At 44.3% G+C, this 15879-nt stretch overlaps 1 protein-coding gene across 2 annotated transcripts in view; it reads left to right on the forward strand.

Annotated features, from left to right (window-relative positions):
• Window positions 1-1255: 1255 nt before the first annotated feature.
• TGFBR2 (transforming growth factor beta receptor 2) overlaps window positions 1256-15879 on the forward strand; it is an 80402-nt gene continuing 65778 nt past the window's right edge. Inside the window, exon 1 of one of the 2 annotated variants that reach the window (XM_059664141.1) lies at window positions 1256-1277. Coding sequence is in view for 1 of the 2 variants with exons in the window: in XM_059664140.1 (XP_059520123.1) it covers window positions 1581-1674 (94 nt within the window). In the remaining variant the exon portion in view is untranslated. Of the gene's footprint in view, window positions 1278-1303; window positions 1675-15879 lie in introns of those variants that run through there. The other variant, XM_059664140.1, reaches the window with a different exon arrangement.

Here is a 15879-nt window from a genome sequence, read left to right on the forward strand (position 1 = left end):
CTAAAAGACACATTCAGAGGCAGCTTCAGTGCTGGCTGGAACCATGGTGGTAAGACTGAAGGTGCCAGGATCAAGCAAATGAGCCCATGGATTGACAGGGACGGTTTCAGGAGTTGGGTTTAAGGGAAGGCTATTTGCCTTTATGCATTTCCAGTAAGCCTGGCCACCTTGCCTGTCTGCCAACAATCTTTGTCTCAGATAAAGGCGTTAGTTGTTTAACCTGCTGAAAGTTTCCCTGCCCAGAGGGTTATATGGAATCCAAGCCTCGAGAGCTCTTAGTAGGATGAGCATATAATTCATTGTCCAAGTGAGACACATGCAAAAGAGAATGTTTTTGGTTGAGTAATGATTCACTTCAAAATGCATGTACATTAGAAGTGTTCGGGGCACACCTGGTCCCCCTATCAAGAAGGGGAAGTTGAAAGTTTCTCCTGTTCTGCTCCCAGGATTTCACCTTCTGCAGAGTCGAGGCTAAGTCTTCTCTCTCAACTCTGGCACTGTTGGAATGCACACCCCAGCATTCAGCTGACTTCCAGGCCACTTTTGTTTTTAAATTTTTTTGTCACACAGGATACACTCTGAAGAGAACCTTTCCCGCCATTATAACCCTGTGATGGCTGATCATGTACAATTCCTCACTGAATCACACCCCCTGCCCCCTGCAAGAGTCAGTTCCAAATGGGAGCCACCACTCAGGAGCTCATCAGAAATGCCCCAAACCTAGAGGTGCTGAAGCAGAATCTGCATTCTAACAAGATTCTCAGGTGCTCAATAGGCACAGTCTTTGAGAAAAAACTTTCTCAACTTCCACCGACACTGCATACATAACTGAAACACACGTTTCATGAGGCAATACTTGGCCGATTTTAATAGGAAAAAAAAAGGTGCTCACAACTCATTGGATTTCAGCATCCACTTCTGGGCTGCAACTTGTAGTTTGCAAACACAGCCCTAAAGCACCAGGGAACCCTCCGAAGAAGGTGGGGGGGAGGGGGAAGGTGCTTGGGGAGGGTGCTTTGAAAAGTATACACACTTCCTCTGTTCAGTTACTTTGTGAAACGTGTGCGCTTAGTCACGGCGGAGTAAATCCTTGGAGCCAGAACTCCCGGGGGCGGCAAGGGGCAGCTGCAAGTTGGCCAAAGCCCTCGGAGGGGCCGGTCTAAGGGACGTGATTGGCAGCTAGGAGAGAGGGAGAAGGCTCTGGGGCGGCGAGAGGTCCTGCCCAGCTGTTGGCGAGGAGTTTCCTGTTTCCCCCCCGCAGCGCCGGGTGAAGTTGAGTGAGTCACTCGCGCGCCCGGACCGACGACACGCCCGCGCGCGCACACGCCCGGGACAGCGGGCAGGAGCCGGCCTCCTGCGCTGCTCCCCTCGGCCGCCGGGGGCCTCCCCGCGCCTCGCCGGCCTCCAGCCCCCCTCCTCGCTGCCGAGCCGGCGCCACATCTGGCCCGCACAGCTGCCGGGCCGGCCAGGCGCGGGGTCCCGAGAGGACGCGGCGCGGAGGCGCAGCCAGGGAGTCCGGGAAGGCGCCGGCCGCTGCGCTCGCTCGGGGCTCGGTCTATGCCCAGCGGCGGGGGGCTGCCATGGGTCGGGGGCTGCTGAGGGGCCTGTGGCCGCTGCACATCGTCCTGTGGACGCGCATCGCCAGCACGATCCCGCCGCACGTCCAGAAGTCGGGTGAGTGGCCCGCAGCCGGGCTTGGCGGGGCGCCCGGGGTCCTCACCCGGACTCCCCGCCTCTGCGCTGCGCTTGACAGGCGGTCCCGGGGACGCAGCGCTCGGCGGAAACGGGAACCCTTCCCCTCGGGCATCACGCACCCCGACTCCCTGAGCCACGGGAGTGTGTGAGTTTGTGCTTCCCAGAGAGAAGGAAAGTTCAAGTGGCCGGGGGCGCGGGGCGCGTCTGGCCCCCTTTGTGCGGGCAGGAGAGGCGCTGTGGGTCGGCTGCGCTCGGGGCGCGCCCCAGCCCCCGGAAAGGGAAGTTTGAGAAGTTGGTTATCTGCAGGAGGCAGGGGAACCGCGGCCTGGAGCGGCGGCCGCCAAGGCCGCCAAAGCACTTGGCACACCTGGGGCCCCGGCGGCCCGTGGCGATGCTGCGTGCCTACCCAGGGCTGGCCGAGCCACCCCCATCCACGACCGGTCCCTACATCCTTAGCCCCTGGGAAGGGCCACCCGCTCCCCCAGACAGGCTTCTTGGCCTGGAGTTACTGGATAGTTAAACTCTCAAGAAAAGAGGCGATTTGCAAAGGAAAGTTATCTGACTCCACCAAAGCCTTGGTTGGCCTGAATGTTTGCAGCGGTTCTCAACCTGTGGGTCGCGACCCCGTTGGGGGTCGAACGACCCTTTCACAGGGGTCGCCTAAGACCATCGGAAAACACATATATAATTACATATTGTTTTTGTGATTAATCACTATGCTTTAATTATGTTCAATTTATAACCATGAACATACATCCTAGGTATGTATCATATCAGATATTTACATTACGATTCATAACAGTAGCAAAATTACAGTTATGAAGTAGCAACGAAAATAATTTTATGGTTGGGGGTCATCACAACCTGAGGGACTGTATTAAAGGGTCGCGGCATTAGGAAGGTTGAGAACCACTGCTTTAGGGGCTGGGGATGGTCAGGTGGAGATGGAGAATTATTGACCGAGGGCCTGCTAGGGGCTGGGTGCCTGAGTGAGAGGTTGCCTGCAGCAAGACAACCCTATCTTCCGGAGTTGATGGTTCTCTGCAATTATCTTGGTGGAAACGGAAAGGTTAAATGAAAACGGTAAACTGCTGCCCAATAGATCTCTATCTCTAGAGGTTTCTTTTTGGGGGGAGGGGAATAAATGAATTGAATACTTAAAGATGTGTTTTGGAAAGTACCGAGCCCCTGAGACCTTAAAAATTAGACTTTTTTTTTTTTTTTTTTGCAGCTAGGATCCATATACCAGAGTATCTACAACTGTGGTCTGGGTAATTTAGTATTTGGACCTTGCAGGGCCTCAATTTTCCTCATCTGTAAAATGGCATGGTTAGATTTGGATACTTTTCCATTCCCTTCATCTTATGTCCCTCTCCTCCCCCCTGTGGTGACTTGGAGGTGCCTGTGTAGATTTGGGGTGGAATGGAGAGCATTTGACAGTCCACACTGTCACTCTGAGGCAGAAGTTTGCCTTATCTGTAGGTTTGTCTGGAAGAAATATGCACCAGGTTCTAATTGGTGCATTCCAGACTGTTTGAAGTGGACTGAGAACTTCATATTGAACGTGACATTGGAGATGGGAGTTGTTAATGGAACGAGGAAGAAGCATTATTTTAAACAAAAATTCCTAACACAAATATGAGTTCTAGAGTTAAATTAAATCCCGGTGTTTCAATCTTGGATGTTGTCCTATATTTCAGCACCAGAATGTTCAATATGTTCAACTGTCTCTGATTATACCCCAGACTCTTAAAAACTGAGTTATAGCTAACTAATAAATATTTTAAATGCACCCTTAATTTTCCTTGTACGTGCAAAATCATTAAAATTTTTGTTTCAGATTACGAAAGAAGGAAATTTGTGGGCTCTGATTTGTTAGGCTTTGTTTACAAGTATAAGATTTATGATTACAAATTCCAGACTCAATAGTTCATGAGTCAGTTTCATTTCATCTATATACACACTTTTAAACAATTAAAAGCCTAGTGGCTTTTTATTTGGGCTTTTAAACAGCTTTACAAACCCCACAGATTTTGTATTTTTATGGAATTAAAGTTTCAAAATGGTTGAACTAAGGAATCATTTTGAATGTGTATTCATTGGAAATTAAATTTTTGAAGCTACTTGAAGGTTGAAAGTACCTATAGTGAAGATGAGAAACCTAATTTCATGTTACATTTTAATTTTCCATATAAGTAAATGGTTTCAGGATTTTTCTAAAATAATTGGTAAACTGTCAAAACATTTTTCAAGATATCTTAATTCATGATAAGATATGAGGAAATGAGATTATTTACAGCATCTTATCAGGACACACACACACACACACACACACACACACACACCCGTGTTCTGTTTAGTAGATAAGTGAGCAGAGGATTTTAATATAAGAAAAAACTTCACTAAGAAATATATTTAACTTAAAAAACTTTTTAGATTAATAGATTCATTTTTCCTTAAATGCACAGAATTAAGTAATTGCTCTTTTGAGGGAAAACTTTACATGTTGGAAAACTCTCCCAATCTGAAAAATGTGACTTTTATATTTCAAATACCTAACAAGAGTTGCTGACCAAATGTTGGTAGAAGTGTCATACAGATAAACTTTTTTTCCTAAAGTCACTTTAATGATGTGCTTGTTTTGTCAGGGTCAGAAATCAGTAGGCCCAGGATTTGATCTTAGGCCTCATTGCTTTTGTTACCAGAAAGCACATTTTCACTTCTAAGTCACTTCCTTTCATAACATCTTATTTTTTTAACCAGTTATGATCTATACAAAACACTCATCACATTCTGGATTCCTCGCCTTTTTATAGAGATGGCACCCCGCGGTGATGAGTCCGCATTGTCCTCTGTGTAGTTGGCATTAATGCTACATGTTTTGCATTTCAGTTTACCAATCCTCAGTTATCAACCCAACTTTTAAACGTTTTCTTTATTCTTTAACCCTATTTTTCCAATGAAGAATGACACTTCCTGGGTGCCCTTGTAAAAAGTGGCCATTACTTATTCTTCCTTCTCCATAGTATTTATAGTGAGTGCCTCCTTGTGCCAGGCAAGAGGCTCAGACCAGGAGACAGCCATTGAATAAGAGACATGGCCTTTGCCCTCCTTGAGTTTAACATGTGGCAGCCTGTTGAAGGTGAAGAGAATATTCACATTTTAATTCTGTACACTTGGAAGCATTACTGAGCACTGGCAATTTATTTTCCAGACCCCTTTGTCCTAAGTCCACTTCCTTGTTGAATGCTAGGGGGTGGGTACATGTTGAATGTTTCCTTCTCAGTCTCTCTGAACATTTTTTTCATTGATCTGTTCTTTTCTATACACCTTGTTACAGGGCCACAGTTGGGCTGCCTCAGTTCTTCAGCCTGTAGCCAGCCTGAGAGACCCATATGTATGTGCCCATCCAATCTTTCTTCCAGCATAGACTTGCAGATAGAGGAGTATAGGGTACAAGCTTTGGAATCAGGCTATCCTGTGTTCCAAACCCACCTCCCATTTACTATCTGTGTAGCCTGTTGCAATGATGTTACTCCTCTAATCGTCATTGCCATCATTTGTAAAATGGGGTTTATGGTGTTCTGCTGAAGATTCAGTGAAATACTGTACTCTAAAGTGCTTAACATAGTGCCTGCAACATAGTAAATTCTCAATAAATACCAGCTTCTATTCTTCCTATTATTAACGCTAGAATTTGGCCTCACATGGTCCTCAGTGACCTGTTCCCCTCTGATTCTGCAGCTAACATCCCGCCAAGACTCACACTTTCCCAGTCCCCTCTTGCCACCGTGCGCACACATGCTGTGAGCAGTGCAGGCACCTGTGCCTTTGCTCAGGGTGCTGTCTGGAATACCTGCTACCTGGATAATTTCCACTTGTCTTTTAAGACTTAACTCAAATGTCATCTTTTTTTAAGGAAACCTGCTTTGAATGCCTCTGGTTGAGCTGATACCCTCTCCTGGGGCTAGGCCTCTTTTTTAAGCTCGTAACAACTGTTAACAATAGTAAGCCAAAATTATATCTTTATGTGATCACCTTGTCCATTAGGCCTTTAATTCTCTCAAAGGCAAGGGGTGTGGCTTATTCATTCCTCTATCTCCAGGTCTCCTGCAGTACCTGGCACATCACTTACTATCCAGGAAATGCTGAACTCAGCCTCTCCTTCATCCCCCCAGGCACAGTGCAACCGGGTCAAGCATTTGAACAACCAGGCAGTCACTCTTTATTGGGAGTTTGGTCTACAGCAGGGGTGGGCAACTCTTCTACTGCCCAGGGCCATGTGGATATTTATAACATCACTTGAGGGCCATTCAGAAGTATCCACTTAAAATTAGCCTGCTGTATTTGGTCAGACATTTAATTAATTCACCCCTAATGCCTTGGCAGGGCCAGACCCAATGATTTTCCAGGCCTTATATGGCCCGTGGGCCGGACATTACCCACCCCTGGTCTGTTGGTTCTTTTATTCTGATGAGCTATGGAAAAGAGTGCTGAATTCGTAATTTAGTTTCTAAGTTCCTTTTTTTCATCAGGGTTTTATGTTTTGGTTTATTAGTAGTTGAGCGGAGTTGGTCTAAGGGAAGGGTGGTCCTTTAGGGCCGCTGACTGCTGAAGAGCAGTATAGCTATTATTTAGGCCTGATGCAAACCACCAAAGTGGTTTAAAATAGGGTGCTGAGGAAACAGTTCCTGGCTATAGCTTGGCATCATTTAGTCAATATCCATGTAAAAGCAGAGCTGTATCCCCTTGTTAGCTTCATCCTTCCAGGGGCTAATTCAGCAGATTTAACTCCTGATTTTCAGTAGAAATGACATAGCAGATATTCATTAGCAGCCAGAAGGCTCACCACTCATTTTGCTCTCCCTCTTTTACTTGTAAATATTTTGCCCCCCAGGTACTTGTTGCTTCTGACAGTCAAGATAATGATGACTGTCTTTGCTTGGCATGTCAGAAGGGTGTGAGCGGGCAAACTGGCTCAACTCAGGGTGAAGTGGGGAGAAGGGAGAATCTGCTCTAAGCCAGCCGCTTGACATTCCTTACCTAATTTAATCTTCAGAGGAAACCGGGAAGATAAGGGTGATTATTGTATAAGTTAGGAAGATGGAGTCTGCTCAGGGTCACTTGAGGTTTGCTTGTGTGTGTGTGTGTGTGTGTGTGTGTGTGTGTGTGTTCTAAGCTTGCCCTGCTTGCATTGTGCAGGCTCTTTTTCATGGTGCATCTGTGTGTATGCCTGTGTTCGGATGGAAGTTAGGGAGAGGGTAAAGGGACATTCCTTTTGAGAAAGGGGAAACTTACCCACTAATGTCATAAGTTCAGTGCTCCTGATTTCATGATTTGCTTTGCTTGCATGATCTGGCTCCTTCCTGATTATCTTTGTCCAACAGAACATCAAGATGGAGGAGAGTCTCTTTGCACAGGAAATTCTACGGTTCCTAGTCTGATAACGGCATCTCGGTGGTAGGACCCACTGCTGGAGACCCATGGTTTGACCATTTACAGTGGTTATACCTGTACCGTTTTCAAAGGTGTGTAATTGAACCCCAGATTCCAGGCATAGAGGACCGGCACCTGTGTACAGGCCTCAGACCACTGCTGGTCAGGGCAGAGAGAGCAGAATTTATCCTACGCAGTGAAGGGGGATGGTTTGACTTTTGAGGTCCAGCTAATTTGAAAACTTGTGGGTGGCTAAGATTCTTTTCTGCACAGAAGGATCTGGCCTTTTACTCGCCTTGATCAGCGTTTTAGGTGTTGGCACTCAACATGGAGCAACTGCCTCCTTGGACACAGTCAACGTGGGATGACTTGCTTAAGCCCTTAAGGGTTTCCTAGCATCTGTGTTTTGTTTACAGGGCTGAAGCTATAGATCATTCCAATGGATTTAGCTGCAGGCAAAGTGCCTATGACTGGTGACATTGTATTTGGGAAAGGCTGCTTGCTTTCAAGACTTGTGGTTCTTTCTTCCTCTTTTAAAAAAATATTTCTGATGAGATATATCCTTTCCTCCAGCCCCCCAATAGAAGCTCATCAACCATAGAAGAGTAAAAGGAGCTCTATCATGGGCCTTAGCGGGTACTGCATTTATTCTTCTCAGGTCAAGCCCCTGTCTATGGGGTGAGCAGATTCCAGACCTCTGAGTCCAAACTCTGCCCTCTTTTTAGATCATGTTTCAGGTACCTGGGAACCCCAAATTCACTGTCCAGACGGTACTGGACCAGCTTTTACAACCTACATGGACTATTGGTTTTCTCTTCCCGAGGCCTTTATAGTCACTGGTCTGTGTGCCTGAGGGGTTGGTTAGGGACAGCTGTGTATGTGTGGGATGTGTTAAAACTTGGGTGTCCATACACATCTCACAGGTCCCTCTTTATGTGGGAGGAACCAAGCAGTGGAAAGAGGAAAGCAGACTGCGGGCCAGGCCTGGGACTTAGAGTAGTTCAAGAGTTTTAAAGTAGTACTTGGTCTCCTAATATATATTTTTTAGTCAAGGTAGAAGGATACAACCTATTTTATTGAACTGTTGGCTTTTCTTAGCTTTCAGTACTTGACCTTGGGTATGTGGACCTCCATTTGTTCTCTTGCCCTTGAGCCTTCCAGTATCAGTGGTGGATCTGGCCTCAGCAACCTTCCTGTGTTGAGGACAAAGGTAGTTTTCCTTGATTGCATCATATTTGCACTGGGGTAGAGACATTGCTTATTATTAAAATGCTAAAAGTTGGTAATCATACTGTTGTATTTCCTTTGGGAAATTCAGTTTTTCATAGTTTGTATGTTTCTGAAGGAAACTTTAGTTTTATTCATTGGACTCCTTCAATTTGCTGTTGCACTTACACATTAAAAAAAAAGTGCCTTCGTTGCATTTTCTTTGTGTATAGAGAACATGGTAATGCTTCCCTGGATGTTTTCTTCTACAATTGTAAATATTTGACTAGTTCATGGCCTTCTCAATCCTCTTTAAAGAAAACAAGATATTAGAAGAGTGTAAAGTGAAAATCCCTCTGACACTGAAACAGGTATAGGGTTGTCAAAGATATGCTTTTCTTTCTTCTTCTTCTTATTTTAGTTTTTAGAGAACTAGGGATTTGGCAGAACAAACATGAATGTCTTTGAAGAAAAATATGGGGCAGGTGCATATTTTCAGCATATGCACAGCAGCTCTTTATCTGTCTCCGTTGTAATTCATTGTAAAGGGTTCATTCACTTTGGAGGAAACTCCACTGCTTTGTGGAGGACTACTGGCCACTCTAAAAACTCTCCAGAACTTCTCTACACAGAGAAATGCAATTGGGTTCATGCTCCCTGTGAGGGGTGTTCCTATCTTGAGGATACTACTCAGGAGCCTTCCTGGACAGGTTTCCCGATAATGTTCGTAGCTACCCCTTTCTGAGGTCTTGCTACTGCCTGGATCATGCTGAGCACTTCATCTGTATTATGGAACCTTCTAAACAACTCTAGGAGGTAGATTTTATAACGCTCCTTACAAGTCCTCTAGACCAGTGGTTCTCAACCTTCCTAGTGCCACGACCCTTTAATACAGTTCCTCATGTTGTGGTGACCCCCAATTTCATTGTTACAATTGAACATAATTAAAGCATAGTGATTAATCACAAAAACAATATGTAATTATATAGGTGTTTTCCGATGGTCTTAGGCGACCCCTGTGAAAGGGTCGTTCAACCCCCAAAGGGGTTGCGACCCACAGGTTGAGAACGGCTGCTCTAGACTGAGATTAGGAAACTTAATGAAGGCCACCCCATTAGCAAATGGATAATACTCTGGTTTGGGGCCCTGGACCTTAATTGTTATGTTATACTGAGACTAGGCCACCTCAATTGACATAAATCACGTCTCCACTGTAGCATGGGTTTTGGGAGACTCTAGGGATTAAGAGAAATAATGATAATATTCAACATTTTTCTAACCCTTTAGCATTTTTTATGTTATCCCACTTACTTTATTTAGCTAAATAAAATGTTTGATTCATACTCAGAGTAGTCAAACATCATGCCTGTCTTGTGATCTCAACGGGAAATGAAATATATATACATCAGGTGATAGAGTCTGGGCTGAATCATGGAATAGTTACAGCATCCAAGAGATTAGGTTTTCTGAGCAGAACAGCCACTTTATTTGGAAGGATTGGGGGACTGCAAGGATGCCTACATATGTGGGGGATGTATATGGTATGCCGAGAAGACTTTATCATGAAGTGAATGGAATTTAACTCAAGTCTGCTCCCTGGTACAGGCCCATCTCCTGGCTCTGGATGGGGCCCTGCCAGTGTGGCTAATGAGTGTCATCAAGTTAAAGAATATTTAAGAAATCTTGCAGTGCCCCGAATACTACAGCTCACATATAAAAGAAATTTGATAGAGGTTATTCCAAATTGAGAGGCACTCAAAACATTTATATGATAGTACTTACAATGAGTTGTGAAGCAGAAAGAAACTTTTCCAAGTTATTCAACAATAAATTACAAATTCTGATTAACAGCTCTAGAGGAAAGATTGAATTATTTTTCTGTTTTCTCTGTGGACAATATTGCAAAATATCCCTGGAACTGGTAGTCAAACAGTATGCAACCAAAAAAAATGTAGTAAAAGTATTTCAGAAGTGTGTCAGGCAGTTAACTAACACACATATTTGTTTTCTTTTAAGTTTTATATGTGTGTTATTTACAGCTTTTATTTTAAACTAGAGGCCCAGTGCACAACATTCGTGCACTGGGGGGCGGGGGAGGAGGGGAGTTCCTCAGTCCCTCAGCCCGGCCTGTGCCCTCTCACAGTCTGGGACCCCTCGCTCCTTACCATGAGCCTGGCTTCTGGCTGAGCAGCACTCCCCCTGTGGGAGCGCACTGACCACCAGGGGGCAGCTCCTGCGTTGAGCATCTGCCTCCTGGTGGTCAGTGCTCATCATAGCGACCGGTCATTCTGCCGTTCAGTTGATTTGCATATTAGAGATTTATTATATAGGATACGTAATTTGTAAGAAGCCATTCTAAATTCTAAATATTCACTTTCATACCTAAATTTCTATTCTTAAGTTTTGTATTCTTTTTCTGAAAAAGTGTCCCTGAAATTTTAAAGTTTCAGCTTCCATGAGACCTGACTCTATGCCTAATGGTAGTATTTGCTTTTTGACTTAGAAAATAAATAATAATGACTGTTTCCTTCTCCGCGTCTTATGGACAAACAGACTTAAGTCTGCATTGTTACATCACCATCTGTCAACGCGCCCCCCCCCCCCTTGTAGCTAAACCCCTTCATCATTTCCCTAGTGTAGAAGCCCCATGCCAAGTTGAAAAGAAATCGCAAATATGTAATTATCACAAAACCTTGATCATGAATGAAAGGTAACCCAGATCTAACCCTTAGCTGGAGATTAAGACTCTTCCTAGGAGACAGCTGGTAAAGACTAAATCATGTGATACTGGCAATCGAGGTGTCTGGGTGACCTGCTTAAGTCCTTTGGTCTCACTGGGTCTCATTTTTCTTCTGTGCACAGTGATAAGAATTGGACTAGCTGAGCTTTTCACTTTTTTTTCTGTTGAAATCTTTCATTCTGTAGGTTAGTTAATAGAGGAAACCATTGAAGTGACTTAGAAAACACAAACTTTAACTAGTCAAAATAGAAATCTGTCAAAAATCGTAACAGGTCAGAACTGACAAATACCACAGACATTCACTTGGAGTTTGTTGGCAATGACTACTGTTAATAAAAGGAAAAGAAACCATAGTTCTTGTGAAAAGTTCCTAGTTCGGGTGCCTGAGCATACATCCTTGACTAAATAGCATATTGATACCAGCTAGCAACCCTTCCTGCTGAAGAAAAGGCTGACTTGGTTTTGGTGGTAATTCCATTTCTCTTTGGTTGATTATGGTGTTTTCATCCTTCCCTTCCTCTGGGTTGGTTAACATGTCTGTGAAGATTTTCCCTAAGGTAGAGACTTGTGAAGTGGTTGGCCATGTCTAGGAAAAGAAAGCTCTCAAGGAGCGTCTATGTTTTGGGGGGAAAAGAAAGGAAACTTGTCTGAATATAATTAGTCATCTGTTGCCTTTCAAAGATTTCTCCACCACTTTTCTTAAAATACTCCCAGAAAAGAAAGAATTTGCTACACATTGGCAGTTTTCATACTGCTTTTTTGGGCAGGGGAGTTGCTGTGAGTCCCATAATTGCATTTCTGTAGAAAGTGTTTTACACTTTACATAATGTGGTCTGCAGATGCTGCTTAGCACAGAGAAGTCTTCTAACTATTGTTGTGAATGACTATCTTGTTGCTACATATCACATTTATGTTTTATTCTCTAAAACGCATAGTATTGGGTAAAAAAGTGATAAAAATTTCCTTAAATATATGAAAAGGAAAAAAAACACCCTAAAATAATATTTTGTATTCACTATTCTGGATTCCCTTAATATTGTTATAAAATAATTAAAATAAAACAATCTAACCCCTCTCCAGACTCTTTTTTTAATTTATTTCAGAGAGGAAGGAAGAGGAAGAGAGAGGTAGAAACATCAATGATGAGAGAGAATCGTTGATTGGGTGCCTCCTGTATGCCCCACTATAGGCATTGAGCCCCCAACCTGGGCATGTGCCCTGACCAGGAATTGAACCGTGACCTCCTGGTTCATAGGTGGATGCTCAACCACGGAGCCACACTGGCTGGATGGCACTCTTACTTTTATCCTTATGATTCCTGTTATAACTAATCATATAATTTTTATGGCCTCTCTTATCACCTATTTATTTATTCTAATGAGCAACAGGCCAGCCAGTCTTTTGCTTTGTTGCTATCTCTTGTTTTCCATCACCTCCAGCTTGCAACCCTGCTTGTTCTTCCTCACTCTTTCAGGAGCCTCATTCCTCTTTTAACTTTACCTGTCCTGCCTCTCAATGTGCACTGAGGCCCAAATCTTGAGTTTGAGCATTCTGACCCTCCAAACGATGCTTTTTATATCATCCCCTGATAACGGCAACTAAAGATGTTCTACTGACTTGCTACTGCAACGGTGGCCCAGGGACCACCGGCATCAGCAGCACGGAGAGCTTATTGGAAATGCAGAACGCCGGGCCCCTCTCCAGACCTACTGCGTGGGAACCTGCATTTTAACAAGATTCCCCAGGTGACGTTTGAGAAGCACTGCTCTAGTAGCATGGAAGCATTTTCCACAGAGGAGTCCAGCGATCTGCACTGATTTCAGTAGATCAGACCCAGCTCGTTTCTGGCACTGAGCAAGAGAAGGTTCAAGGAAGAGTAGCTCCTGGTTTTATGAGGGTGTTTTGACTCCTCAGCCCCAAGGCCCCATTTAACTGGTTGTAACTAATGCTCCAAGGTAGCAGAAGAGAGAAGGCATGGACGGCAGGTCAATTAATACGTTAGTTTTAACCAGTCTGTTTCCCCAAAGCATCCTTCATATTCTTTCCTCCACTGAATGTCCCTTGACCACCAACGGTGGGTGCCAGGGAGCCGTTCCTCTGCCGAATTCACAGCACTCATCATGTTTACTCACCAGGCATCTAACAGTTGGCCTTGACAGTTGTAGGCCTTACTTAAGAGCTATTCTACCTTAGCATTACTTAAAATCTATTGCACTCTACTGTGTACAAAGTATGTACCCAATAATTGAATGAATTGATGTCAAGTTTTTCCAGAAAGTAGTGCTACTCATCAATATTTTAAAAAAATCTTCTGCTGAAACCGGTTTGGCTCAGTGGATAGAGCGTCGGCTTGCGGACTGAAAGGTCCCAGGTTCGATTCCGGTCAGGGGCATGTACCTGGGTTGCGGGCACATCCCCAGTGGGAGGTGTGCAGGAGGCAGCTGATCGATGTTTCTCTCTCGTCGATGTTTCTAGCTCTCTATCCCTCTCCCTTCCTCTCTGTAAAAAATCAATAAAATATATTTTTTAAAAAATCTTCTTTTGTCTTCAGAAACTTATCTGGCTGTCGCTCAGTGAGGACTCACTAAATTTTTCCTCTCTAGGTTTATTTTAGACGGTTCTGAGAATACCGTTCTTGGCTATTTCATTGACTGGCTTCTGTATTTTACTCACCGAAAGGCAATTTCTTTGCCCCTCGATTATTTTTTTCTTCAAGTATTATGGGTCCCTATCAGTCACAACAACCTGTTCTCATGGCCGCTTTCTGAGTTTTCCAAATCATTTTCTTTTCTGACCTATTGTTTTTCTTTTGATATCTTAACTATACGTAGAAAACAAGAAAAAAAGAATAGTGAAGGACTTTCCATTGCAACCTCTATCTCATGTCGTTTCCTGTTGCATCAAATGTCAACTTATTTATCAGAATAATTTTAAAATCTTAATACCTAGAATCTCTTAATCAGACATTTATTTACAAGAGGAAGCTAGTTACATGAAATGCATAACCGTTCGGTTTCATTTTTGCTCTTACATTATGTTACCACAATGCAAGGCTAACTCTTCTTCTCTGTCATCTGTAAGAATCTCCTCATTGGTTTCTGCCCATGGCCACCCCATGTCCCTTATCTCTTTCACTCCTATACATTGTTATCAGTTAAATCTCCCCCCACCTGCACACACATCATTTTGAATAGGTGGCCTCTGTTAGAAAATCTTCCTTGGATCCTCTCCCTGGAATCCAGGTGATTACATGGCCCTGGCTTCCCCTTTGAGGGCGGAGACTGTCTCAGTGACCCTGGCTCCTAAGACACACAGATGGGACACAGGGCTGTTTGATGGCCCCATGCATGGAGTTGACCAGTCTTGTTTTTCACTTCCTTTGCGCATGCTCCAGGCCCTGGCTCCACTCCAATCAGGCTTTCTCACACATTCTTTTGCTTTCCAATTTTCTAACTTGTGACTTTCTGCTCCTCCCAATTTTTCCCGTTTTCTACCTAGACCTTATAATACCGCCTCCTTCTGAAATAACGCATGACTACATGCCACTTCTTCTATTTCATCTTTCTGTTATTATTCCAATCAGAATTCCCTTGTTAATCTTCCCAGTCTCTCTAACAGGCCTTGCTTCTCACTCAGATGGCCTTGGCCATTGGGCTACCTGTGGCTGTTTGTGTGTGTGTGTGTGTGTTTCAACTCTCTTACTAGGAAGGAGAACCATCTCATTCTTCTCTAGCACCCAGCACACATTTCACTAAAATACTGTTGCTATCTGGAATTCATTACTTTTAAAGGCCAGGGAAATACTGCTTATAAATCCAAGACGGGGTGACAGGACACACACACACACACACACACACACACACACACGTTTTTCCCCCTAGACTGCTTACCATTTCACCACCAAGTGTGTCTGTCATCCATGGCTGTGTTATTTATAGCCACCTACAGTGTTGCTTGAGAGAACGTGGGCTTATGGGAAATTTCAGATGATCTGATATGTGTGAGTTGCTCTTTACAGTGGAGGTTTCCTCTGTCTTCAGTCTTCAGTGTCTGTGAGTTTGGGGGAACAGTAGTCTGTGGGTGTTCAGGGTTGTTTTTCCATCCATTGCAGGCTGCCTTTGATTCATTTATCTTCTTGTGTGTGAATTTTTTTTATAGAGGGCCAACATGTTATGACTGGAGAGGCCAGAAAAAGTCATAAAGGAAACCATCCCATCTGACTCAGGACAATTTTTGCCACTCCCGCCTTTCACTTGTATGAATCATAGGTTATCTCCTGTCATTGGGGTGGTTGGAGAAGGGCCGTTGAATGAGAGGGTCTTGCTTGGTGCATGGTGAGTGTCTGAAGACATTGATACTCTTCTACTCGCCTGAGGGCGAACATCCCATATTGCAAAGGTGACTTCTGGTTGTACTTTGTGGAAAGCCCCTTCAAGGACGCATGTTAAGGAGACTTAAATATGGAGGCCTTCTTCGATGGGTGCCTCATAGGAATGAGTCTCAAAGGTCCAAGGATGTTCTTGAAAGTCTTCAGCTTCTTCTCCCACCATCATCTCCATCAGCTCCCTGTGAAGCACCCCCCCACCCCCCCCATGAATGCGAGTGTAGAAACCAGAGGTAGTACACTTCCTGTGCCTGCCCAGCTTCCAGACCAGCCTCCCTTCCAGCTGGCTCATCATCACCCATAGAGCCCTTCCTCTCTGGGAATTCTGGAGCCACCAATGACTTTATAACATCAAACATGGACGAGCAATGGGAGAGAAAGGAGGTGAAATAAGAATTTTATGCCTTCATTTCCTGGG

Source organism: Myotis daubentonii, chromosome 14 (genome assembly GCF_963259705.1).
Source record: "Myotis daubentonii chromosome 14, mMyoDau2.1, whole genome shotgun sequence".
In the NCBI taxonomy this organism is placed as follows: Eukaryota; Metazoa; Chordata; class Mammalia; order Chiroptera; family Vespertilionidae; genus Myotis; species Myotis daubentonii.